At 45.1% G+C, this 26,232-nt stretch overlaps 1 protein-coding gene across 9 annotated transcripts in view; it reads left to right on the top strand.

The window, feature by feature from the left end:
- Positions 1-22,892, top strand: part of RHBDD1 (rhomboid domain containing 1) — a 112,155-nt gene extending 89,263 nt beyond the window's left edge. For 8 of the 9 annotated variants that reach the window (XM_027119809.1, XM_027119780.1, XM_027119819.1 and 5 more), the window contains 2 exons: positions 18,750-18,755; positions 21,829-22,892. In XM_027119809.1, the coding sequence (XP_026975610.1) occupies positions 18,750-18,755; positions 21,829-21,923 (101 nt within the window). In that variant the 3' untranslated portion in view covers positions 21,924-22,892. The remainder of the gene's footprint in view (positions 1-18,749; positions 18,756-21,828) is intronic. The other variant, XM_027119838.1, reaches the window with a different exon arrangement.
- Positions 22,893-26,232: the final 3,340 nt, after the last annotated feature.

Genomic DNA, 26,232 nt, shown 5'->3' with positions numbered 1-26,232 from the left:
GCGGGCCTTCGGGAAGGGCTGGCTGGGACTCTGGGACGTGTGCTGAAGTTGCAGTTCATCAGTGGAATTTCTTCTTTGTTGAGGAAGCTTCAGCTTTGCTCTTAGGGGGTTTTCAGCTAATTAATTAATTAATTTCAGCTAATTAATTAATTTCAGCTACCTAGATTAACTAGGATAATCTCCCTTGAAGTCAACTGATTAGATACTCAATCACATCTACCACATACTTTCAGAGCAACACCCCAATTAGTGTTTGACTGAATAATTGGTAACTGTAGCCTAGCCCAATTGATACATAAGAAAGATCATCCTGCTTGGAGAGTTAGTGTTCAGGGATCACATCTTGAAAGGTGTGGTATATGTTCTGGTCCTTGAAGAATGGGAGATTCTAGTCAGTGGGGATGAAGGGAATAGGTATTCTAGAGAACATGACTATTAAAAATTATCAAAATAAACAATAGAAGATGCCAAGACAGGAAAGTACAATTGGTATTTGAAGAATGGCTAGTTGTTGCTATATGACCTTTCTCTGAACCTCAGTTTCCTCATCTAAAAATGGGTTAAATACTTGTCATGACTATCCCCCAGAATGGAATGAGGTGATGTTTGAGGGTGCCTTTTGGAAGCAGTAAACGCTGTGAATGCTAAGGTTATTTTATAGCAGTGTTGGTGGTGGTAGTATTCGTGTGTGAACTTTGTGTGGTGAAAGAAACCAAAAAGTTTGGGCAGGTAAAACAGGGCCTGATTGTTGTGGGCTCTGTCTAAAATGTGTGTCTTTAATTTGGGGGGAAAAAGTATTTAGTTTCAAATGGATTAATAGGAAATAAAAACATCCCTACATATGCAGTCATACCTGATGGCCGCAAAGATGCGGCAGCCATTTGCTCTCTGCCTGAGATGGCTCAACACTTTTTACAGAAGTGGACCTTAGACCACGATTTTTGATGCTTGAGATAGTCGAGGTGAAGGAGAGTCATTTATTATAAAGTTATTGAATACTTTGCCTAAATAGGGAAAGAGAGTTAAACGATTTCCAAGAAAGTTGTTCCTAGGCAATGGCCACTGTAGCCAGTTGACTTGGTCATCAAAGAATGCACCAGAGAAGGGATGCCAAAGCGAGTGCCGTCTGACAAACTTCTTTTCTTTTTTTCCCCAGAGCTCTGCTCTACAAACTAATTTTGCCAAGCAAGTTTCTGCTTGATTTTTAAAGCCCTGTGCGTTCTGAAGGAAATTTAAGCCATATGCTCCTGAGTCACTTATGCCCAAGTCATGAAAATGTTATTTGTAAATGTGATTTCATGTTTGAAGCCATTGTAAAGTATTTGTAGTAGATTTTCATTCTTCATCATGCAGAATTTTTCTTGGTTTGTTTTCTTGTTTTATTTAAACACGTTGTATATCAATCATCCTAACACACATCCCGTGGTGAGACACAAAGGAAATCTTGAAGCCAGAAGGAGGGTCTGGTCGTACACATTTGAAGCGGCCAGGTTCTATCTGCAGAAGCTTATAACTGCTATCCCGCTTCCGTTTATGATGTTGTGTCCTGGGCTGCTTTTACCCTGGTCATACCCTGCCCCAGCCCCATCCCAGCCGGCTCCCTAAAAGGGAGCCCATGAAGAAGAATAGGAAAAAGGACAAATAATAGAACCAGACTGCCTCCTCGGATATATTTCTGTGTTATACCACATGATCCTTTCTTTCCAAAACTGAGTTCATTTTCCTCTTTTACCTACTAATGTTGCCTGCTGGGAAGATTAAGGTATTTCATGAAATGTCTACAAAAGAGAGAAGTGAAATTGACTTTAGGAGCAGTCCACAGCTTTTCATTCTTAGGGCAAAATAGATGATGGTGTCTGCTTAGGGCTGAGCTAATTGAAAAATGGTTTCATTTTTACCAGTGTAAGGGGGGGGCGGTTTTTTGATTTTTTGTTTTTCCTTTTTTTTTTAACCTCTGTCTCTTTGGAATCTCACGATACAGGCCAAGTTTTATCTTTACATGAAGCGTCCTGGTTTACGTGTGTCTGTCCATCAGAGACATCTGTGGGCTGCAGAAGGGCACCAGAGCAGCCTTATGTTTAGGGTATGGTAGAGATTTGTCTCTGGTCTGAGCACCAGTTCCCAGGTAGGCGGCAGGTATAGCATCCGACATGGTAAGAGGCATTTACTACCAGGAGGGGCAAAGACCAAAGGGGTTAAAAGTTTACTTCTCATCACTCTGAGCTTATGAAATACTTTCCCATTTTTTTTTTTTTAACTTGGACCTCAGAACTGCCCCGAAGGCCATGGTTTCTGGTTTTCAGTAGGTTATTTTTTCATGAAGAAAATGAGACTCAGAGGGGTACTTTCTTAGATATGTCACAAGGTGATTGTGGCTACTGGCGTGTGCCTCTGTCTCCACTACACTATAAACTCCGGGAGAGCACAGATGTCCTGTCCATCCTGTGGGGACTTTTGAGGACTTATGTGGGCTTTTATTTTTAGAAACCCCACCCCGACCCTCTGTCATTTCACGTGTTGAAACATGTGACAGCCCATCCGTAGTATATAAATATATATTTAAGTAAACGACTATAAATATATATATCATATTTATGAGTTGAGATATAAATGATTGATATGGTATGTTTCATAGGCATTTAATCAAATACTTATTACTTTTCAGTTTTATAGATTTTTTTTTTCACTGAGGGAGCCACTTAATTACTTTGAGATCTCAGACGTTTTCACAGGCTTAGTCCCTGAGCACTGTTTCTACAGTGGATAAAGCCATGCCCCTGCTCTTATTCACTCCTGTGCACCCCACACCTATCACAGACCCCCCGGGAAAGTGCTTAATAAATGTCTGTTGGATGAATGATCACCTAATAAGAGAAAGAGTGAAAGAATGAGCAAACGAATGAATAATAAGTGGTGAAGTCTGGCATTATATTAAAGCCCATGTCAGCCCTGGATGGCTTATTTCTTTTACACGGCCGTCATGGTGGACGTCCCCCAAACTGTGCATTCAAAACGTAGTCCTTGTCTTTCTCTCGTTGTTCTTTTCCAAGCCAGTTTCCTCCTCTGTTACAGCTAAGGCACAAGAAAGAACAGGCTACAAGTTATTTGCGTTTTGGTAGCTCTTAGGAAGGAGTAGCTACTTTAGGGTGATAATTCTTTTCTCTGTTTAATTGCTAGTTTATTTGCTTTGCCTTACAAGTGTGGGATAAATGTGGTTATTATTAATATTCAAATACTCAAATAAGTTTCTTGACAAAACCAAAGAAGTGTTTTTTTGCCTGTCTTTTTTGTTTTGTTTTGTTTTGAATTCTAAGTGTTTTCTCTCAGGTATTTCTCATTGTGATATCTGTGTTTTCACGAGATGTGACTTTTTTTTAATCCAAGGGTGAATCTTCGTGGTCTGTCTTCAGAATTCTTGGATTTGGTAGCTATTATGTTGGAAAGCTAGAGAGCCCCCTTCTTATGAAAGAAAGAAATACAAAGGGACTACATGAGAGGGGAGAGAGAGATGAAGATTGTGTAAGAGCCATCCTTTTCTGCCTCAGCCCTGATTTCACCCCTAGAAAAGTGGATCCTCATTTTTCTTATGTAAATGGACACCAGGAGCGATTTCTCCTGTCAGCTCATCTGGATCCCCAGGGTCTCTAGATGGATCTCACTGGATGGCTCCAGGGCAGACTAGGGCTAAACCAAAAACCTGCAGCGCCCCTGGATGGCTGAGCTTGTGGGTCAAGGCAGGAGCTGGAAATGGTGGAACTTAACCCTCCATCCATGAAAACTCTTTGGGGTTCAGTCATTCAACAAATTCTGATTGGCCACCTGCCTTGGGAACACCACCATGACCAGGCAGACTTGTCTCTGGAGTCCAGACGCTCGATCAAGCCCTTGCTTGAGGTATATTTGAAATGGCTTTGGTTTTTATTTCTCTTTTTTTGGTTGGATTTGGTTGTGTGTGCACAAGTGTCCTTGTGTATTCAAAAGACTGAAGCCTTCAGTTTATAAACTGAAGTTAGAGGGGGGAAGGAAGCCTATAACATAAAAATTGGAAATGTAAAACTTCAGTTTCTCCACTGCTATATTCTTTTTATGTATTTCTTTTAAGATCTCTTGATGGACCTGGACTTCAAAATAGAGGGATACAGAACCCTTCTTGAGTTTGTGCTGCCTCCCTGGCACTACCCTTCCTCATGGGGTTCCTACCTGGACCTCCAACCTAGGCACTCTCATTCACGTTTGTTATTTTCTTTTTCCAGTGTGTGTGTATGTGTGTGTGTGTATATGTGTGTGTGTGTGTGTGTGTATATAATTTTTTTGATTGTCCTTAAATGATCTTTCTCTAAACTCATCTAGACCATTTAACTTGTGGCAGGAATCCCAAAGTATATTCTCCCCAGAGAAAGAACAAGATTTTCCTGGCATCAATTTAGGGAAATAATTACTCAAGAAAATTGTGTGAGATGTTTTCTTGCACTGGAGATGCTCGTGACTACGAAGTGGTTGCCTGACGGGGGGGACCTCTGGCCTAGTTTTGTCTAAAGAAGTTGGGAAAGTGGTGTTTTCTTTTTTTTTAAATTGAAGTATAGTTGATTTACAGTGTTGTGTTAATTACTGCTGTACAGCAAAGTGATTCAGTTATACATAGATATATATATATATACATTTTTAATATTCTTTCCCATTGTGGTTTATCACAGGATATTGGATATAGTTCTCTGTGCTACACAGTAGGACCTTGTTGTTTATCCATTCTACATATAATAGCTTACATCTGCTGACCCCAGCCTCCCACTCCGTCCCTCCCCCAACCCCCTCCCCCTTGGCAACCACCAGTCTGTTCTCTGTGTCTGTGATTCTGTTTCAAAGATAGGTTCATTTGTGTCATATTTTAGATTCCACATCTAACTGATATCATATGGTATTTGTTGGGAAGGTAGTATTTTCATATTCCCTTTGCTACTCAGCTTCCTCATGATTTGCCATTTACCCAAAACTATCCCCCTTTGAAGATTGGTATTTCTTTATTTAGAGCAAAGTCCATTGCCTTGGGAGTGTTTCCAAAAACAATTCCTAGATATGGCCTCTCACTTTCCCTGCCCAGTCCCCCTTTTTTTTTTTTTTTTTCTTCCCGGCTGCGCCGCCTGGCTTGTGGGATCTTAGTTCCTTGACCAGGGATCGAACCCAGGCCCTCAGCAGTGAGAGTGCAGAATCCTAACCACTGGACCGCCAGGGAATTCCCTATTGTCTCTTAAGGAGTGATAACCAGAGAAAAACCTTGATGTGCTTCATTCACTGACAAAATCACAGCTGATCATACCTCCCTGGGAACATGTCTGTGAGCCTTAGCACAACTCTAGGGCCAATAAGTAAGAGTATTCTGTCCTAAAACTGCAATCCTGACTGTTGCCCCCCTAGCTGCCCACTCCGGAGCATCCTCTTTTGTTCACGTGAACTAGTTGGTAGCACAATGGCTACGTCGCCCACAGTAGACGTGAGGGTTTGGGGGAGGAGGCCCACACTGCCTCACAGGCTTTCCACAATCTTGACAGATGGACAGCCGGTGTGTTTCTCATCCAGGATGCCTTTTATGCAGCGCTGGGTGTCATAATTTAAGTAAATAGTTAGAATTCTGACCCTCCTATGCCAAACACTCAAAGTTCTAAGCATACTTCGTTGTCAAATTTAAGTCTTAAATTCGGTTTGCAATTAACTGGGCCATTTGCTTGCTGTTGAACCAGGTGGGAGGAGAAGTCGGTCAAGGGACACAGAATTCTTTGGCAGGAGGTTAACAGCCTACCAACTGCACGTTGGATTGTCTGTGGCCTGGCTTCAAAGAGAAGCCACGGTTCTAACACAGTCCAGTTATGTGTTACCTGTGTGGCCGGCTGAGCTGCCAGGTGACCCCTTGTGCTTGAAATCTTGCTGGAGCACCTCTGGCTCCTCTAGGACATTCATTTCCCTGAATTCATATATCAGGTTGCTGTCCCGGGGCAGGGAGAGAGGAGAAGGGAGGGTTAAGAGGGGACCCCCTGGTGCCTTGGTGTTGCTTCCAAATCTGCAGCAGGTCCTGTGACCGCGGCCTGCTGTGGGCATCTAGAGTGATCACTGTACTGTTCTTGTGATTTTTTTTTTTTGCACTTGATCATATTGCATATACAAAACTTGTGCTTTATTTATTCTGCCCCTTGCCCTTTCAAGAGGCATCATCTTTTTCTAAGAGGCCCCAAACCAACAGGGCAGTGGTGAGAAGCTGTGTGTTTGGTACAAGACACAGGTTTCTAGTGCTGACAAATCAGACTTGGAAAACAGGTCACTGCCCCCCTGAGGCTCCTATCTTCATGGAAAAGGGACCTTTGTGGTCATTTTGTTCTGTGCCTTTGTTTTCAAAAGGAGGAACTTGAGGCCCAGGGAGACGAAGGGCCATCACTAGACCTTGCCTCTTTGATTTCCCAGTTTGGACTTTTGTCTGCCCTTCAGCTCCTACTCCGTTTTGTTTTGCATTCCCTATGGCCTTGCCTTCGTGACTGCCTCCTCTTTTTCTCTGGAAACATTCATGTGAAGTACATTTGATTTGCTTTTCAGCTTCGCCCGCCCTGTGTGTGTCCAAAATAGCCGCCGGAATTCATGAGAACGTTGTGTCTTCAGATGTTTATAATCCAAAAGAATCCCTTACGGTTTTTTATAATAAAACTACTTGGATGTCGGTATTTTATGTTGGGAAGGCGAGCCAAGTTCACAATGCAGCAATTACAACGCAATGCATTATGTATAATTTGTCGTGCGCCCCAGGAGCAATGGTAAACCGTGAAATGCCGTCCCGGCTCCACGGCACAATTAGCAGGATCAAACGCTGCCCAGAGAGGAGCACAATAGTTGTCATCCGAGGTCAATAAAAGTAAGGAAAAGTTCCGATAAAAGCGGTACACCCCAAATTGTATAAAAAGCAGCCCCTATACCAGGCTGCAAATATGTCAAAACCTTCATTGCTAATTGAGGAAACCTTTTGAGGTTTAACAGCTCATAAATTTGCGCTGGGAATGCCCCCATTGTTCTGAGGCTGTAAGTCTTGTCTTTGAAATTTAGCAGTTGTACTTTTATATTATTCCTCCAAGAGTACCATTGTAAACATGAAGGGTTTGCATTTTAACATAAATTTGAACAATGTGGTTTGAAAAGAGCTCGCCACATTAAAGGGAGACTGTTTGGGCATGTTTCATAAATTCTTTTTTCTATAGTATTTAAAGCTACAAATGACTCATGGAAGTGTGTTCCATTTAGATCAGTCATACTGGTGTAGCAACCTTGCTGGGGCTTTTACCGCCCTTGTTTTTCCTTCCCTAAGAGTACCTGTGTCGGAAAACAGGTCTAAGCCTTTGGCCAAGTCACTTGCCCTTAATCTAGAATCTTCAGATCCATAGAGACAATTCTGGAAATGTTGTTCCATTTGGTCTAAATAGCAACAAATCTTGTAGCTTTGGATGGTCTTTTTTTTTTTTTAAACTCAAAATCTCCCCGTTATTAACTTGCAATTTCTTCCTTTTTCCATGTGACAATTATAGTCCCCGCCCCCCCCATGCCCTCAGAGCCTCCTATTTTTTTTTTTTTTAAAGAACCCACTGATTTTTTGCTGAGCCACTGGCTACTGTGAAGAAAGGTTGGATGGTAAAGGAGAAATGTGGGAGCTGGTTTCTGAAGCAGCGTGGTGGGCGGTGTGTGAGGACCACTGCGCTTCCATGCAGTTCCTGGGGGCCCCGACCTCGGGAAGTCACACGCCTTCCTCGAGCCTCAGTCTGGCCATCTGTAAAATGAGGACAGTAGTTACTCCTCCACATCTCCCTCCTGCCCATTCCTGCTGCTTTGTTCATTTATTCATCCATGGGGAGGTGAACACAAACCCGCCGTGTTCTCACCCCACAGAGCTCACCACCTAATGAGGATGCACTCGGCTGGGATCATCAGAGTCCCATGTAACTACTAACTGTGGCATCATGTGCTTTGGAGAAAGGGGACATGATCCTGGGAGCACTTAGGGCAAAGGGGGATGCGGCCACTCTCCTGAGAGCTTGGGGAGGCGGGGAGGGGTCCCTGGGAGTTGGAGCTGTGGGAGGGCAGGCTTACTGGGCTGCGTACGAAGTTTGATATTTGTCCTTGAATGAAAGGAAACTCCTGGAGGGCTTTAGGCAGAGGATGAAGTGGATGAGATGCGTGTTCTGGCAAAGCTCTCCAGCTCCCCTGTGGAGGGTGGTTGGTTGGAAGACCAGAGCAAGGGCAGGACATCATCTAGGGGCTCAGGCACCAGTGTAGGCTCACGAAGCAGGTGGCTCAGGCAGGGCTGGTGACATGGCAGGTGCAGGGAAGGGGCAACGAGTTAGGGGAAGGTTCAGGTTACAATGACAGGATTTGGTGGCAGGTTGAAGGGGGCACATGAGGAAGGGGAAGCTGTCTAGGATGACTGGGGTCTGGGTGTGTGTGACTAACTGGATGGATGGTGGGGACATTCCCGGGGTGGGGAAGCCTGGAAGGGGTTATTAGCGTAATAGCAGGAACCACTGACCCTCTATTGCTTTGAGCCAGGTGCTGGCGTCCTTTAGTTCCTTCCATTCAGAGCAATCCAGGGGTAGGTTCCTGCATCCACACAGATAAGAAAAGTGAGGGTTGGTGAGGAAAGTGACTTGTCCAGGAGCACAGAGGAAGGGGCAGAGCCCGTATTCAAGCTCAGCTCTGTCTGGCACCAGAGCCCGTTCCCTTCCCATGCTGCCCACAGAGCCGGGTAGCAGAAGGCACTTGTATAAAACACCGATGTCCACTCCAGACTTGAAAGGGAGGTTTGGATTCTTCAGGATGAAATGGCTAAAAGGGAAAACAATGAAGTCTGGTGACATGACCAGAGCACTGAGAGACCTGGGTTCTGATTCTGCCCCCATTAGCTGTGCAAAACGGGAGACCCGTTTACCCTCTCTGGGCTTCTGTTTCTGGGCTCTGAACTGAGCAGATTGGATTCCATCATCCCAAGTCCTCCCCCACCCCGCTCTGAAAATCCATGATTTTTTTTTTTTTTGGCTGCACCGTGAGGCATGTGGAACTTCCCTGATCAGGGATCGAACCCGCGCCCCCTGCAGTGGAAGCGCAGCATCTTAACCACTGGACCGCCAGGGAAGTCCTGAAAATCCATGATTTTAAGATGCGCTGGATGCATCTCACACAGAATCTCCTTTCCACACTTGACATGGTATCTTTAAAGCTTCTTTCTTAAAACTACAGGTAGGCCTAGGATGGACATATATACGCTACCTTCCATCAAATAGATAGCTAGTGGGAACATGCTGTAAAGCACAGGAAGCCCAGCTCAGTGCTCTGTGACCACCTAGATGGGTGGCATGGGGGGCTGGGAGGGAGACCTAAGAGGGAGGGGATATATGTATACATATAGCTGATTCGCTTCGTTGTACGGCAGAAACTAACACAACACTGTAAAGCAATTATACTCCAATAAAGAAAAAAAAAAAACCTGTAGGTAGGCCTTGTAGTACTCGCTTTTTCTCTGGCTACAGCAAACACTTAGATGAAACATCTGTTTCCAAAGATGCTCAGAGAACAACATATTCCTCCCCACTTATCTAAATCATCAGTTATCCAAGGTAAGCCTCGCTCTAGATTCCTAACTTGGAATTTAAAGTTCAAAAAATTTCATTCTGTGGTCTCCCTTTCTGTTCATAAAATAAGTTTTGTTTTACTAGAAATTATTTAACAGACATGTAAGAATAAGCCATTTTTGTTACCGAGTCTCTCTCCCCAGCACAGCCCACTTTAGAATCACTTCTGAGCCATTCTAGGTTAGTTAGAGGCAGGCTGTTTCACGACTGTGTGCCAGCGGTCTGAGAAAGCCCCCGGCTCTTCCTGAGGCTGGGAGGGCTTGTTTATGGGAGAAGTTTCAGTCACAAGGCGTGTCTGTAACACACATACTCGAGCCCACACACAAGGATGCATGCACACACACACACATACTGTCTCTCACTAGTGGATCAGAACTTGGTGTGGATAGGAGTGGGTTAATCAGACCTAAAAGAACAAAAAGTGGCAGTTCAGCTCAGGGTTACGTTACATACCATCAGAGCAATATTTTTTTGCGGTTTTTTTTTTTGGTTTAGTTTAGTTTAGTTTTGTTTTCTCGGCCGCTCCACAGGGCTTGTGGGATCTTAGTTCCCTGACCAGGGATCGAACCCAGGCCGTTGTCAGTGAAAGCGTGGAGTCCTAACCACTGGACCGCCAGGTAACTGGTTAAATACCACCAAATACAAAAACAAGCGTGTTTTTAAGATGACCGTCCTACTTCCGGGATAGTTTATCGCATCCCAGAACTTCACAGCCATCCCACTTCTAGGCCAACTCTGACCCACAGGAAGCATTTCTCAGCTTCTGGTGCAGAGAGCAAGGCTCCTGCCTGTTGGCGTTCTGTGCAGATGCTCTCACCCTGCCGCTTATCTCATTCAGAGCTGCTCCGCTCTGAAGGGATATGCTTGTGTCGTCCTTACCTCCCAGCTTATCTAGGCCTTTGCCGAGGAGCCCACCCTGGTTTTCTAAACCACCAACCATTCAAAATTCGTGGGGCTCGGACTGCTGACAAGGATGTCATTCTTCTTCCTGTTACTTTCCCTCTTGGCTCTCCCGCCCCCTCCCTCTCCTGCCTTTTTTTTTTTTTTTTTTTTAACCCAGCAAGTGCATCTGCTGGGGCCCTTGCGTTGCTGTTTCCTTGTGGGGTTGAGCCGGTGGTTCTCGGGGTGCCCGCCCCACCTTCACCCTGACATTCATGCACCTTTGAGACCAGCTGTGACGCACTCTCATTGCAGACTTTTCCCAGAATAGTTCATCTTCTTCTGTTTCCACCTGAGAGAGGAGCATGCTGGCAGCTTCTAGCTTTTGTGAGAGCTTCGAACCATGGTGTTCTCCTTGGCTTCTCAACATCTCAGGGACAGTTTCCTAGGTCAGGGATTGTTTTCATAATTCTGCGTTGATATCGGTATCTCTTGATGTGTACTTATGCACCAGTCAGGCTTATGATATCTGAAAAATAGAAATAATTTGAATGTTTACAGCATTCAGCATGGATGTACGTAGTACATCTCATATCTTGGCCTACTTCTGGGTACTGAAGTTCTCTAATGTAACGGAACCCCAGAGCCCAGACCAACTTCATGCACTTGTTAGAGGAAACAAATAGACTGAATTGTATTCTGAAGCCTCCTGTCACCTGTTCTCACCCACTTATGTCTCAGGGTTTGAAAGCTGGTTGTTGGCTGAGGCCAGAAACCAAGACTCTTGGGCCTTGAAATTCCCTACCTGCCACCATTTACCCACATCTCTCTCACGGTCCTCTAGCCCCGTTGGCCTGGCCTGGGCCCCTGGTTCCTGGCCCCCTCTCTGCTCAGCCCTGATAGCATATTAGTTGGTTTTTTGTTCATTCACCAAACATTTATGACGTGCCCACCAGGTCCCAGGCACCTGGGATCCAGAGGTGAGTGGCTTTGCTCCTATGACTGGGTGAGTGGCCAGTTTCGTCCACTCTCATGTTATAACTAATAGAATCTTTAGGAGAGCTGGGTTGCGTTGGTGTCTTACTTTTAAAATTCACATCATCCAGGATTGAGCACGGCACAACCTGGGAAACCACCAGAGCATCTGGCTCAGGGAAGATGTAACAAAAGACCTGTGTGTACAAAACCAGGTGCCGTGTTGGTGCTGATCGTTAGTTACAACCAAACAAACCCCCAGAATGTAGTACGGCATCCCTCGGATCCCAGTGTCTCAGAGTGGGGCTGGTAGCATCAGACTCACACGAGGTGCTTCTGAAAAATGCAGATTTCTGGGTCTCACCACAGCCGTTGATCTGGGATCTCCCAAGTTAGAACCTAGAATCTGCCTCTTACCGTGCTCACCCACATGAAAGTTTGGAAATTACTCTTCTAGATCCAGTGTCTAGTCTCTAGAGCGTTGACGTGCTGCTGCGTGTTTCACAGGACTGTGACATGGGAGCGGTGGGAAGGTGTAGGGCCTGGCGCATGGCACATTTTATTTGCTGCCAGTCAGTCCGGCCACCAAGCCTAGGGTCAGCTGTCCCAAACCCCTTCCCTCCCAGGCTCCACGTCCTTGTTTCTCTTGACAAACAGTCACTGGCAACAGTTGTCCAGTGTGACCTGGACGTTACCCCTCAGTGGTTGGTCTTGGCAGAAGTTCCCGATCTAAGTTTCTTTGTCCCTTTCCAGAGTTCTCCTCCTGACTCTCCATCTTTTCTCTTTCTTATTCTTTGATTTCTTGGGATGATATTTACTTATATTTTTCTATGCCCAAAGGTTAAAAGGTATTTTCAGAAGATTGAGGTTTCTGTAGGAAATATGGGCTAATTCCAAATGGGCTATGACTTTAAGAGTCAATGAAAACATTACCTTGGGCTGTTGCTTAAAAAGCTGGCCATTGGGCTGTCTCTGATTTGAAACTCAAGTTGAAGGGAGTGAGAAAGAAATGAAACAGGTCTAAATGTCATCAACAGTGCTTCTCTCTGCCTCCGTCTGAGAATCTGGGCAAAGAGCAAGCACGTTGGGGATTTTGTTGTTTCTGAGCGGGGGACCTGCCCCTGTTCGTGAAAGGGGGGGCACCATCAACTGACGTTTTATCCCTTGGAGGGAGGGAGCCGCTGTGCCAGGCAGTTACGAACCCACTGCTTACAGCAGGGCCTTATCCACCAGGAAGCACGTCTGTGTGCCCCTCAGGTGACTGAGGGTCTGTCCAGCACGGAGACAGCAGAACCTGCTGAACCACCCGTCCCCAAGCTGCCAACCTCAGAGACGCCTTCACGGCCTCTGTGATCCCGGGCTGATCAGCACAGCAGCAGCTGAGTGCCTGGGATCACAGGCTAAGGAACCGAAAACATTCTCTACGGAGGAACCGTTGGCGCTTGGAGGCCGTTGTAGATTTCCAGGACTCACAGAACACTCCATTTGGAAGCCCTGGTCCTGCCCACTGTGGACCAGTGCATCAGGCACAGTCAAGTGCGCGCTAGCTGGCCTTCCTTGCCCTTGCTTCCTCCCTGCTAATGCCAGCTGGGGTAGCACAGGAGAGGGGCAGAAGGAAAGAGGATGGGGGCAAGTGTAAGTGGGCGTGTGGGTAAAAATGTAAACCAGGAAACAGACCACTTTGATTAGGCTTAAAGTAAAGCATTTTAGAATTACTGCATCCGGGATTTGGTGTCTTATCGTCACAGATTGTATCTATTTGGATATGTGTGTATCCAAATGTATCTATTGTATCTACTCTTCTGATGTGGAGTTAGAGGGATCCTGATCGTTCCAGGAAGATGCACTCAGCCATGCAAGGCAGTATGCACCGTAGCAGGAGTAAATCCTGAGTTCAGAGCTGGTTAAAATACTGTATCCACATCCGTATCCATAACCACATCTGTCTCCCAGGGTCTTGTCAGTCTCCTCTGCGCTGGAAGAAACCTGATATGACACAGAAACTGCTAGATGCTGGCGAATAGTCCCCGGGTTTCAGACCATCTAGACAATAAACAACTGCATAATATTCAGTGCAACGGCTTCTGTAGAGCCCATCTGTTTCAAAATAACCCTAATTCTGCTTACAGTGCGGAATGCTTTGTTGACTGGAATTTGTCCTAGTTTTCTTCAGCAGATTGAGTCATGAGCCTCTGGCTCCACCTGCCGGCAAGTGTAAATACTGGCGTGAAACCCAGGGTGGATATTTTCAGTTGAAAAAAAAAAAAAAAATCTGAGCTGATTCTAAAAAGCTAGTGTAACTCCGAATCACCTGGGAACTCATTAAAATACGGTAGCCTGGGCTCCATGCCAAGCCTGCCAGATCAGAAACTCTCAAAGCGTTCTCCTGGTGATGCACGCACTCACCTCTGCGTTGGAGAACCTGAATGCAGTGAAGGTCAGGGATGACCCCCCTGTACCCTGCTCATCCTCAGGCAGGGAGAGTGACAGAGGCTGCTTGAGGGACCCACTTCTACCTATTCCAGTTTATCCAGGTAACTCTTGGTGATGAGAGTTAAAGCTTCATTGCCTTGGAGCTCATCAAAAAATTTTCAAAGTGGAAGAACCTGGCAAACACTCCTTAACCCAGTGCTCAAGGTTACATCACCAGTGATAAGTCATACGATCGGATGGGAAGAGGGCAGTTCTCCTCTGCGGTCTTCTTCCCAAAACCCTAACCCCAGAGTAATGAGGAAAAGCATCAGACAAACCAAACTGAGGGACGTTCTGCTGTAGGCTGGCGCTGCGCAGGACTGTCAAGGTCACAGGAAATAAGAAAAGACTGAGACGGTACCACAAACCTGAAGAGACTAAGGAGACCTGACAACTAAATGGACTGTTGGCTTTAGTTGGGAAATTAGTGGCAAAACTGGTGAAACAGAGAAAGGAACAGAGAAGGGAAATTAGTGGAAAAACGGGTGAAATCCAAGTGGAGTCTGGAATTTCATTAATAGTAGCGCACCCGTCCCTGTAAGTGGTTGATTTTGACAACTAGATCATGATAATGTAAGATGTTTGGCTGTATTGCCTTTGTAACTTTGTTTAAATCTAAAATTATTCCAAAATAAAGAGTTTAGGGCTTCCCTGGTGGCGCAGTGGTTGAGAATCCGCCTGCCAATGCAGGGGACACGGGTTCCATCCCTGCTCGGGAAGATCCCACATGCCGTGGAGCAACTAAGCCCGTGCGCCACAACTACTGAGCCCACGTGCTGCAACTACTGAAGCCTGTGCACCTAGTGCCTGTGGTCTGCAACCAGAGAAGCCACCACAAAGAGAAGCCCACACGCAGCAACAAAGACCCAACACAGCCATAGATAGATAGATAAAATCTGCATCCATTTGTTTAAAGAAATACGTGCTTCATGTTACAGTGGTTCCTAATGGGAGACCCTCTTCTCCTCAGCTTCTCTTTTTGCTGCCCCTCCAGCCCATCGAGAATTATTTCTGTAAGAATTTATAAGCTGTCCTCTGTTTAGAAAATACATGATATAGTTAATCACCAAGGCTGACTTTTGCAACTGGGCATCTTGCTAAAACCTTGTCAAGGGAGATCCTAATTCTAGATACTTTGTTATCCAGAAAATCTTACTGTTTGCAGTGAACCTTATCTAAAGCAGAAGGTAAAATTTCCTGCTGCTTTTTAAACAGATCCTGCTTCCAAATCAAGTTGAAAGGAATAGTATTGTTCGGGTTTACAGATTCTGGTTTTGGGGTTAAGGAAGACAACTAACACACCTCATGTCTGGAGCAGAGTAGAAAGGGATCTAGCTGTGACTCTTGCCTCAGTCCCTGACCAGCTGTGTGGCCTTGGTAAGTTCCTTGAAATCTTTAAGCCTCCATTCTTCTTTCTGTAAAACAAACGAGGAAATTCTACTCAGAAGGATAAGTAGAATAGAAACCACATACACCAATATGGTGAGTCTCACAAACATAATGTAAAATGAAACAACCCACAAAAGGTACATATTATATGAATCCATTTATGGACAAAAGTAGACAAAATGAATCTCTGCTATAAGAAGTCAGTGGACCGCTTCTGGAAGGGAGCCCATGGAGGCTTGTGAGTGCTGGAAATACTGTATTTTGGTCTGGATGTTGGTCCCATGTGTTCAGTGCATGGAAATTAATAAAGTTGTACACTTTTTAAAAGGAAGGGAGAGTAAAGTAGAGTGAGCATGTAGCAATTGCCCAGCAAACATTTATTGTCTCCTCCTGGACTTTCACTTTTTGTTCTAGAGGTCATACCATGTGTTCTCGATATTGCAAAAAAAACTCTAGATCTGACAGAGTGGACCCAATATTTTAGGTTACTCGAATTGCTAACTGGATTATTAAGTTGATTATAATTATCAACTTAACTTGATTATGAAGCCTGTTGATTTGAAGTCAGTTGTGTCCATTAACGGTCCCCCAAATTAACCAACTAGAACAGAGAGAAAAGTACAACAGGGAAAGTAGCAACTGAGTTGATTTCCATTCAGAGCTTCTCATTTTGGGATTCCAGATACTGTTTCAGAACTAAGAAATCCCACCACTGTTGATTTGATCAGTTGAGGAGTGGAAATGTGAATTTTTCTCTCTCAAATCACATCTAAATGTTACCTTTATTGTAAACCATAATGAAACTTCCATCTGTATGAAAGTTATGAGATTTTTAGGTGAATTTCAAACTCTTTTTTTTTTTTTTTTTTTTGCGGTACGCGGTCCTCTCACTGCTGTGGCCTCTCCCGTTGCGGAGCACAGGCTCCGGACGCGCAGGCTCAGAGGCCATGGCTCACGGGCCCAGCCGCTCCGCGGCATGTGGGATCTTCCTGGACCAGGGCACGAACCCGTGTCCCCTGCATCGGCAGGCGGACTCTCAACCACTGCGCCACCAGGGAAGCCCTCAAACTCTTTTTAAAGCGATGGACGGATGGAAAGATGACAGATCATTATAATTAGTGCCTCAAAAAGGAAAGTGCTCGTATTGTCCTTGGGCACCTCCTACTTTAAAAGAATATCTTGCTAATTGTTGGACTTGGGGTTCCTTCCAGGCCTTTTTGGTCATAGTAAATGACTTAGCAACTGTCCTGTCAAAAGACATTTTGGAAGCTTTAGAATTCATGGAATTCTAATAAAGTAACATTTTTGAAAGAGAGAATATGGGTCCCATGCTGTTGCCCTCATTTGACAAAAGCAATCCCAGAGAGTACAGGAATATTTAGAGGTTTCTTGGTTTAAAAAAAAAATTTTTTTAAGTGATTGCCTCCATAGGTCCCCAATTTAAGGGAAAGATAAGCCATCTTGAGGCTTCACTTTAGTATAATTTCACTGAATGGCATAGAGGGCTCGTCAGATCACGGGCAGGATCTATGAATACAGCAAATTAAACATCTCTATTTACAGGGCTGGCGAACAGTAGGGGAAATGGCCATCAACTCATGGCATTCTTTTTAGCAATTCTTATGTGGATGAAATTGCTTCTCCTCCCTTAGATGTAAAATGCAGAGGTTACTGCATTATACATAAGGGTAGAGAACTGAAAATTTTTCCATCAAGAACCACAAATCAATAAATCTTATGATCTCACTACTGGTGCTATAATTGAGCTAAATCTTCTTAAACTGGGCACTGCTCCTGAGGTCCTTTGAAGCATGCTCACTGTTTCTTTGAGTAAAATTGAGGGCTGACCTCCATTTACAGGACCATAGAAGCAAGGCTCGTAAATACTAATGTTCTATACCAAGTTCATCAGAGCAAGGCTGTTTCACCCAGACCTGTAAATGTTCAATGCATGATTTAACTCAGTGGAGAAAAGAGGTCTCAGCTGGGCTCTCCAGTTTTCGCAGTGCCGGAAAGTCACAAAAGTGTGCTGGCATGTGGAGGTTGTGAATTACCTTTTTCGTATCTGTCTCTTAGAGGACAAGTATTTAGTAAGTAGTGACTCCACACTTTGTACAAAACACTGCCAACTGGTCCTCAAACAGAATTGGGCTCTATCTTTTAAGAAGTCTTTGGTCATTTTATTTGGTATCTGTCTTTTAGCCAGTGATATGAACAGGTAGCCATTTAACCCATATGATTCTCAGTGATGTTAGAGGTTAGAAGTCCTGACATCCAGTGCTCATCAGGCATTAACTGCACTGCTGGCACTCAGCTAAGCATTTTATATGCATCCTCTCTTATTCTCTCAACAGTCCAGCAAAAGAGCTACTGTTACTATTTGCATTTTATAGGTAAGGAAACTAAGGCCGCGTGAAGGTAACCTACTTGCTCAAGGATGTGTAGCTGTAAGTGGAAGAGTCAGGATTTTATCCCAGTCATCAGACTCCAGAGTCACGGCAAGGACCCTGGCAGCCACCTTGTTCTGCACCCTCTCCCCTGACAAGTGAACCAACCAAAGCCTGCCGGAATGAAGACTTGCCTGGGGTGTCCTCTCTAGTTCCAGGCAGGGCCGGAAGCATCTCCCATTTTCCTAGCAACACTTTTTCCAATATACCCATGGGGACCTCTTCTCCTTTTACCGTCTAGCTGAGGCCCATCCAGATCCTTTTCTGTGTGCTTAATACATATAGGTAGATGTGGAAAGCGCATTTCTTAGACCCTTTGAGAAATGCCTGCAGAGGGTCCTGGAGGCTAAGGAGAGAAATAATAGGTCATGTGACACAAGCGGAAAATATAGAAATGGTTTAAAAATAAATGACAAGGTGGAGAATTGGAAGACAGAGCTTAGCTGAGGCGGAGGGGCGCAGCTGGAGGCCTGGTCCCCAGTGTGGCACTGACCCAGAGCACAGATGTGACGAACAGGGTCGGGGGCTTGGCTGACTGACATCAAATACATAACTGCCTTCAACATGTCACAGGTTAATTTAGTCTTGAAAACTTTCCAAGAAAACTAACTACCAGCAAGAAGAATGCAGTTCAAAGGCTGAAATGAAGCAGTTAAATCATTCTGCAGACAGTCAGGTGGCTTTGATGTTAACAGAAACACTGAGTTTGAAGGATTTAAAATACCCACAAAAAAAATCAACATCGGGCGTTGTCATTACTGTTGTTTTGTTGCTATACACAAGGCCTTTCCAGGGGTCCTAAAAACCCAAACCACTCTAGTAGTCAGTAGAATTTAAGGGGACCCAGTGCGGGAACTTTGTAGTCACATCTGTGATGACAGCACAGCCCAGTCGATTTGAGAGCTTAGGCTGGATCTTCTTCTTTTTCTATTTTCAGATAACAGTGAGCTCCCTGCATATCCATGAAGGAAAGGGACCCTCTGGGTTCTGGCAGGAGGATAAGGCACAGCGAAGGGTTGTGATAACATACTCGGCGTGTTAGTAGGATCGGCAGTGTGGGGCTGTGGAAGAGGAGGAGAGCTAGAACTGCAGCCGGAAGACCGATAGGTGCAAGTTTTTGCTTGCCTTCACGCTAGCTTTGTGACCTTAGGTGTGTCCCTAACACTCCCTGAGCCTCAGTTTTTTTCATCTGTAAAATTGGCATCATGAAATTGGGAGTAAAAGCTAATTCAAATTGGATACCTTAAAAGGCTCTTGTGGGGCTTCCCTGGTGGCGCGGTGGTTGGGAGTCCGCCTGCCGATGCAGGGGACACGGGTTCGTGCCCCGGTCCGGGAAGATCCCACATGCTGCGGAGCGGCTGGGCCTGTGAGCCATGGCCGCTGAGCCTGCGCGTCCGGAGCCTGTGCTCCGCAACCGAAGAGGCCACAACAGTGAGAGGCCCGCGTACCGCAAAAAAAAAAAAAAAAGAAAAAAAAAGGCTCTTGTGAAAGAGTGATTATTGTTCCTCTCTTAATGTGAGTTTCAGCACGTGGCATTTCTTCTGTTGGCTCAGCCGTGGTTCTCCTTAAATGCCCCGAGCATGGGTCTAGAGAGCATTTGTGCCGGCTGGCCATTTTGAGAGCTGAACCCCCAGAATCTTCACAGTCTGCCCCCTCTGATTCCTCCCTGCATTTCCCTTCATGGAACAGGCTTTTCCTCTTGGACACTGTGATTCCCTTTGGGAGTCTGAGCATCTTTCAGCATCTATGGGCTCGTGCCCTGTGGCCTGGAGTCAAGATGCCACGTTGAGCTTGCTTCTAACTCCGCCCACAGCCAGGCCTCCCAGTTCCCTGCCCAGCTGGAATGGGCTGTCGTACACTGGCCCGCGCTCATAAGTACAATTAAGAATGGACTTGTTAAAAACAACCGTTAAAAGGAAAGCAGGAGTTGGAGCTCATTGTATAAAGCACTTTTAAGCAATAAACTAATGGTAATTGGATTCATGAGTTTCTCTGTAATTTCAAAGTGTTTACCACTTTGATCAGAGAGAAATTCCTTTACAAATGTATGTGGTGAAAACCATATCCAGTAAAACTTTGAATCTTATAGTATTCATAAAATCTTTATGGTAAAAGTCTTACACGTTTGAACAGCATCTTTAGTGAAAGTTGGTAAAATGACATATACTTCACTTATCAAAAAACCTCCAAGTGGAGTTTACCCAGCGGGAGTGAGTGCCAGGCTTGGCCCACCAGGATCACTTCTGGGTGGACTAGTCAGGAAATGTTACAAGGGGTCCAGCAGGGGTAATTCCCTCACGTCTCAAAAGGAAAGGACAATCAGACATGGGTAAGTGTTGGGGTCTCTATCACTGTGGGGGGAAAAAATATAAAAAGGGGTTGCTTTTGACTGCCTTTTTAGAAAGTTCTCATTGTCTGACAACTGAAATTCTAGTGGTGGCTTAGCAAACTGACTCCTAGTTTCACACTTTCTCTAACATCTTTTCATCATTGTCTTAACAACCACCATGTCAATATATTACCTGTCAGCGTCTCCGACAAGGTACCACGCTTGGAGCGAGAGCGGGTGGGGTCAACTGTTCACTTGTTTTCCCTCCTGGCTCTGACCCTCTTGCCCATCCACCCTTCCCAGCTAGGCCAGGGCTTCCAGAGTCAGTTGTGTCAGAACCTCAGAGGGCAACGTTGAATGTGGTGGTCTGGCCGTAACATATACCTTTGGAAGTCATAGGCATGTGCCGCTGAGTCAGGCCCTTATTTTTCTTGAACAGCTTCTGTGTGTGCGGGGCTGTACCGGGCACTGGGGAGCAGAGAGAAATGTCAGAAATGTTCCCTGCCATTTGAGAGCTTGTGATTCCAGTAGGAGAGAGCAGCGGTATGCACAGTGGCTGCCCTGTCTGGTGGGATGTGGTGACTGTTGCATGCGGACCACTGAGAGGAAGGTGCTGGAAGCTGAGGAACTTGAATTGGGAGAGAGCTCTTCCATTGGGGGTGGCCAGAGGGCAGTGCGATTTCGATGGGGCGTTGGAAAATGAGTAGGACTTTCGATGGAGGGAGATGATGGGAGTGGGCCTTTCAGAGTGAGTTTACAAGGTTAGCAGAGGCTCAGAAGGGGAAAGGTGCAATCTTTCTGGTCTGCATGCTTAGACGTGAACCTACTGTTTGCATGTATCCATCAGTGACGCCCTGCATGGCTGCCTCATGGAGGATATTGAAGCTCTTTCATTAGATTTAGGTTTCTGGATCCTTGAGGTCAAGGACTGTCTATTGTTATTCCTTTATTATCCCCCTACAGTGCCTGGAAGAGTGTTTTTTTTAATGCAGTGATTGAAATGCTTATATCACTGCAAATTATATGTTCTGTTTGTAGCCCCGAGAAACCCTTTTCAGTGATGATTTCCATGGCCCACATGATCTTCAAATATTATGCCTGCATTTTTGTCTGCCTGCCCAGATATTGGTCATTATGGTAACACAGCCTCTGCTCTATGGGCTATGATGCCCTGTGGGGGCTTGTGAGTTTCAGGCAGGCATGATTCCCACCAGCTGGGGAAGTACAGGAGGCAGCAGGTTAGAGGGAGGAGGCAGCAGGTTAGAGGGAGGAAAAGGGCCCAATAGGAGAACCCTACGAGCACACTGGGTGAGGATGTTACAGACAGTGACAGTTATTTCTGGGCATTAAAAGAAATAAAGTAAACCCTTGAGACATTTTGGAAATTAAATGATGCAAATTGTGTAACATGATGGAAAAGGACATAGAAATGGGAGGATTGTCAAGAAGTTTCAAAATGAGTCAAATTAGTTTCATGGACTGGACCTCGCTAAAAATGTTTACTTTTTGTTGAAATGTAGTATTGACCTCTGAAATATGTTTGTTACATTTCTGTTTCATGCTAATATAAAGATGACACCCAAGCCATCTTTTTTTCCCCCTTGGGAATCCTAGGATGCAGTGCCCTGTAAATGTCAGGACAGTGGATGGGCAGCGCTTGATTCTCCCTCGTGCTTTCTCTCTACAGGAAATCGCAGAAATAGCCCCCCGGCCTATCGGTTCCATCTCACACCAGAAGAAGTAATGAGGAGAAAGCGGCTTCACAGGTTCGACGGCCAGTGAGGTGACCCAGCCGTGTGAACAAGTGTGATCCAGCTGTGTTATCATTGCCTCCAAGCCCCCACTTAGTTTTGAACAAAAGCAGAGGGCACTGTGCCCGTCCCAATTGCTCACATCTGCCGTGGCCCTTCGTCCTATGGCCTCTGTGAGTCTAATTTGCAAGCAGATTGACATCTTGAGACCAGGCTTGTTGGATGCAGCTCACAGCTCTCTGGGAGTGGCCCACCTCCTGGCCTTGTCTTCTTGCAGACAGAAAGTCAGCGTCTCCACCTAGGGACCAGTTTCCACACTCATTTCTCTCACTGCTGACTCAGCCTTGTTTTGTCTTTGAAGACCGTGACCTTCGCCAAGAGGTTTGTGTTCACCAGCCCAGAAGGTCAGGCCCTCATTCTGCTCAGTGCTCGACTTGGAAGGAAGCAGGGAGCCATCCCTCATCCTCCTGGCATGTTGCCATGGTGACTTTCCAGGAACAGGACGTGGCTACCATCGCAGGCTGTCGTTCCGGTCTCCCTTGCCCAAGCGCCTTGGCTCCTTGGGCCCCCCATATCTGGATGGTGGTTGCAGTGAACCTGCTTTGCTATGCTATCACTCTGCCTTCACGGGATGTGTAACTGGAAAAGCTTAAGTAAGACCTCAGATGGGAAACCACTTACACACTCCATGACACAGCAGGCGGCATCCACAGTTGGGCTCCCAGCAGCCTCTCCAGTGGCGATGTACCATCCCGGAGATGCAGCTTGAATTGAACTAACCAGCAGAGCAGCCAGAGTAGTGACCAGTGGGTTGGTCACTGAGAAATCCCTCGTGACGAAGTACTTTTTTCTCATAAAAGTGCCTTTTAATTGACCACTGTTAACAGCCGCTTGTCCTACTCACCCGTCCAAGACACTCCCCAAACCCACAGACTGCAAGTCACTTAAGGTGTTTCCTGGTGCTTGTGTTTCATGAATAAAAGGAAAAAGTCACATATCACTGATGTCTTATTTCACTGAGATATTTATGTTTAAAGGGAGTTAGAAGCAGAAAAGGATCTTCCTGTTTTGCTTTATCTGGCATTTATATAGTTTTCTGATTATGAAAGTAATATATATACGTTGTATATGCATAAAGCGAACATCTGGCAGGAAATGTACCCACATGTTAACAGAGGTTATTTTGGAAGGTGGAGTGCATAGGAGTTTGCTTTCTGTTTTTTATGATTTTGTATTGCTGTCTCTTAAAAATGTGTGTATACGTATGTTATGTGTACTACTTTTGCAGTAGGAAAACTGATTTATATGATAATAAATCAAGAAATATATAATCAGGAAAATGGACTCAATAATAAGTATTGTGTATCCGCTGATAAAATTTACAATATAAACAGAAATACAAAAAAATACATGTGCGATTTAAAAAATCACCGGTATCCCCACCACTCAGAGGTACCCAGGGTTAACATTTTGGGGATATTGCTTTCTCAGTCTTTGTATACATTTGACAGATTTGGAGCATACCAACTATGCAGTTTTGTATCCGGTTCCTAATCTGAATTGACCTGGGAGAGGCTTTGCCACTTGCATGTACATGAGCTAAGAAAATCACCACGTGGGACCTGGGAGCACCTTGACCTGCCAGCTGTCACGTGTTACCTGAGCTCCTTGGGTTAATTTTTGATTGATATAAAGCTACGTACAGCATGTTTAGAGTATGAATTGTATCTCTGAGTCTCGTAGCTTCAAACATTTTAAAATTTAAATGTTCAAGCTAAATGTCATTCCTCTTTTCTCCCAAACTCTTCGAATTTGTTTCCCATGACCTCTGTTGGGAGTAAGCTCATTCTTTTTTTTTTTTTTGAGGTACGCGGGCCTCTCACTGTTGTGGCCTCTCCCGTTGCGGAGCACAGCCTCCGGACGCGCAGGTTCAGCGGCCATGACTCACGGGCCCAGCCACTCTGCGGTATGTGGGATCTTCCCGGACCAGGGCACGAACCCGCGTCCCCTGCATCGGCAGGCAGACTCTCAACCACTGCGCCACCAGGGAGGCCCGGAGTAAGCTCATTCTTAACATGCCATCTTCTCATAGCACATTGTAAAGGTAATTCTGTTATAACACTTACATCTTGCCCTATGACTTTTTGTGCACAACTGTAGAAAGACGTGCCTTCTGCATGGGAGCGCGGGTTATGAATGGCTCTGGAATGAGGCCTGTGTCTTGTTAACTCTACACTTCCGCCTCAACCCTGCCACCCAAAGGCTGGCCCCTGGCTCCCAGTAGGGGCTTATTAAATGTTAGCTTCCCCAAAGTGTTTTTTTCAATGCATTAAAAGTCCAACCACTATATATGGAAGTATATATATATATTTTTTTTTACTGCTGTTGAGTCCAATAATAGTAGCTCCTTGCTCTGTTTCACTTGTCAGATATAAAGACACCAGAACTGAATTTCAGATGTGTACCTGTAATATGCACGCCGTCTTTATTTATGGAGTGGAACATCACTAAACTTTACAGATGTGGGAAAGGTCACTTTAGTTACAAATATAAACCGGTTATCTTAGCACAACAGTAAAGGTGTTTTGGAAACTACTATAATTACTTTGTTCAGTTAATAGGCTTACTTGTAACCAGTGCTTATTATTTTCAACATCCGTCTTATTTTTTTTCCTACAAGAAGGAATCTCCAAAGTTATGCCAAAAAACTGGAATTGGATTGAGAAAGACAAAAGCCAGTGCATTCGACTGTCTCTAATAGGAAATAAGCATTTAGAGCTGGTTTTAAATTTGGTTTCTTTGCTTTAATAGTAATTTCCTGATTGTTAAACATCCCCACACTTTGGTTGTGGTTAGTCAACTTATGAGACCTCTTAATTCAGAATCTTTCCTTGGTTCTCAAGATGAGGGAGCAGTTAAATTGCTTCCTCTTTGCGACCTTGGAAGTATTTAGTGCCGGTGATTCCAAAGTTGTACATGATTGTTCAAGGCTCCTCTGTGCTTTTAAGCTGTCTGTTTTTGAGGCCCAGACAGTAAATGGCTGGTTTTTGTAGAATCGGGGCCAGTCTACATATTGGTCACACATTCCGCCACTTGGGGAGTAAGTTAAAGGGCTGAGACCCACCACCAAACAAGGACAGTAAAACAGAGGGTGTGGCCAACTTGCCACCGACTTCCCAAGTCCTAGTTCATCTTGGGAGAGTCAAATAGTCATTAAAACAAAACAAAACAAACCTGTCATCTCTTCCTTTCCCTTCCCATGGATTATTGCAGTCATTTCCTTTTTTTTGCCCCTAGTCTTTCATTTTAGAGTCACAGACTCCCTGCTTAGAAGGACCTTAAAATCTCTCAGTACATTGCTCAATACTTAAAATACCTCTTCACTCAGTTCTACACAGCGCTGCCAGTTATCTTCCAAAACCTACTTTTGTGATGCCACTCACCATCTCAGTACCTTCTATTGTCTCTCTGTTGCCAAAGGATAAAGGTCAAACCCATTTGCCTCAACCATGGGGCTCCAGCCAGCCCTTCAGCCTCATCCCCCCGTATCCATAACAGAGTCTGTGCTGCTAACTGGTCTCGCCGTCCAAGCTGCGAGCTTTCCTGACCCTGTGACTTAACTGAAGCAACCTTTTCCTCTCCCTCTGCCCATCCAGATTCTCCCCGTCCTGCCATCAGACACCACAACCCAGAATGATCTGCTCTTATAGGGTGTTCATCACAGTTACCACAGACCACTTAGAATTAATTGCTAGTTATCCTTCAGTGAGAGGACTGTCTTTCTCTCTAGATTGTAAACTTCACAAGGGCAGGAACCCTGCATGTGTTACTGTGTATCTCTTCACAGTACCTGAAACAATGCTTTGTCTGGAATGTCAAAACCAATAAACGTTTGTGGATTGAAACAGAAGCTCATTTATACCATCGCCAGTGGCACACATGAAGAGGTGCCCGTGGCTGCTTGATACTGTTGAGGGTGTGTGTGTGTGTGTGTGTTTTCTTGAATCACAGGAAAGAATCACTTGAAAGAAAGCTTTTGTCCATAGAAACAGAAAAATCCAGGCCTTTCCCAACACTTCATAAGACAGCATGCTCACCACATGGTGGGGAGAGGTCTCCATCCTCCCTGTGTCAGTCTGAGGCATGCCCCACGTCACGAATGCTGCGACCTACTGCACAAAACTCAAGATTCCAGGACATTCAAAGAGTATCACCAGGGAGCCCCTATGGGTACTGCCAAATCTGGCCACTGTACTTTTGCAGGTGTGTTTGATGTGTCTGTGCTAACCCTTTTTTTTTTTTTCTTCTTCTTTAGGGGCAAGGAGAGAGTGATCTTGACA

The sequence above is a fragment of the Aethalodelphis obliquidens genome, unplaced genomic scaffold (assembly GCF_003676395.1).
Source record: "Aethalodelphis obliquidens isolate GAN/ISIS:26980383/991018 unplaced genomic scaffold, ASM367639v1 scaffold2, whole genome shotgun sequence".
Classification (NCBI taxonomy): Eukaryota; Metazoa; Chordata; class Mammalia; order Artiodactyla; family Delphinidae; genus Aethalodelphis; species Aethalodelphis obliquidens.
The sequence above is the reverse complement of the archived record's forward strand: the minus strand, read 5'-3'. Positions and strand labels throughout refer to the sequence as shown.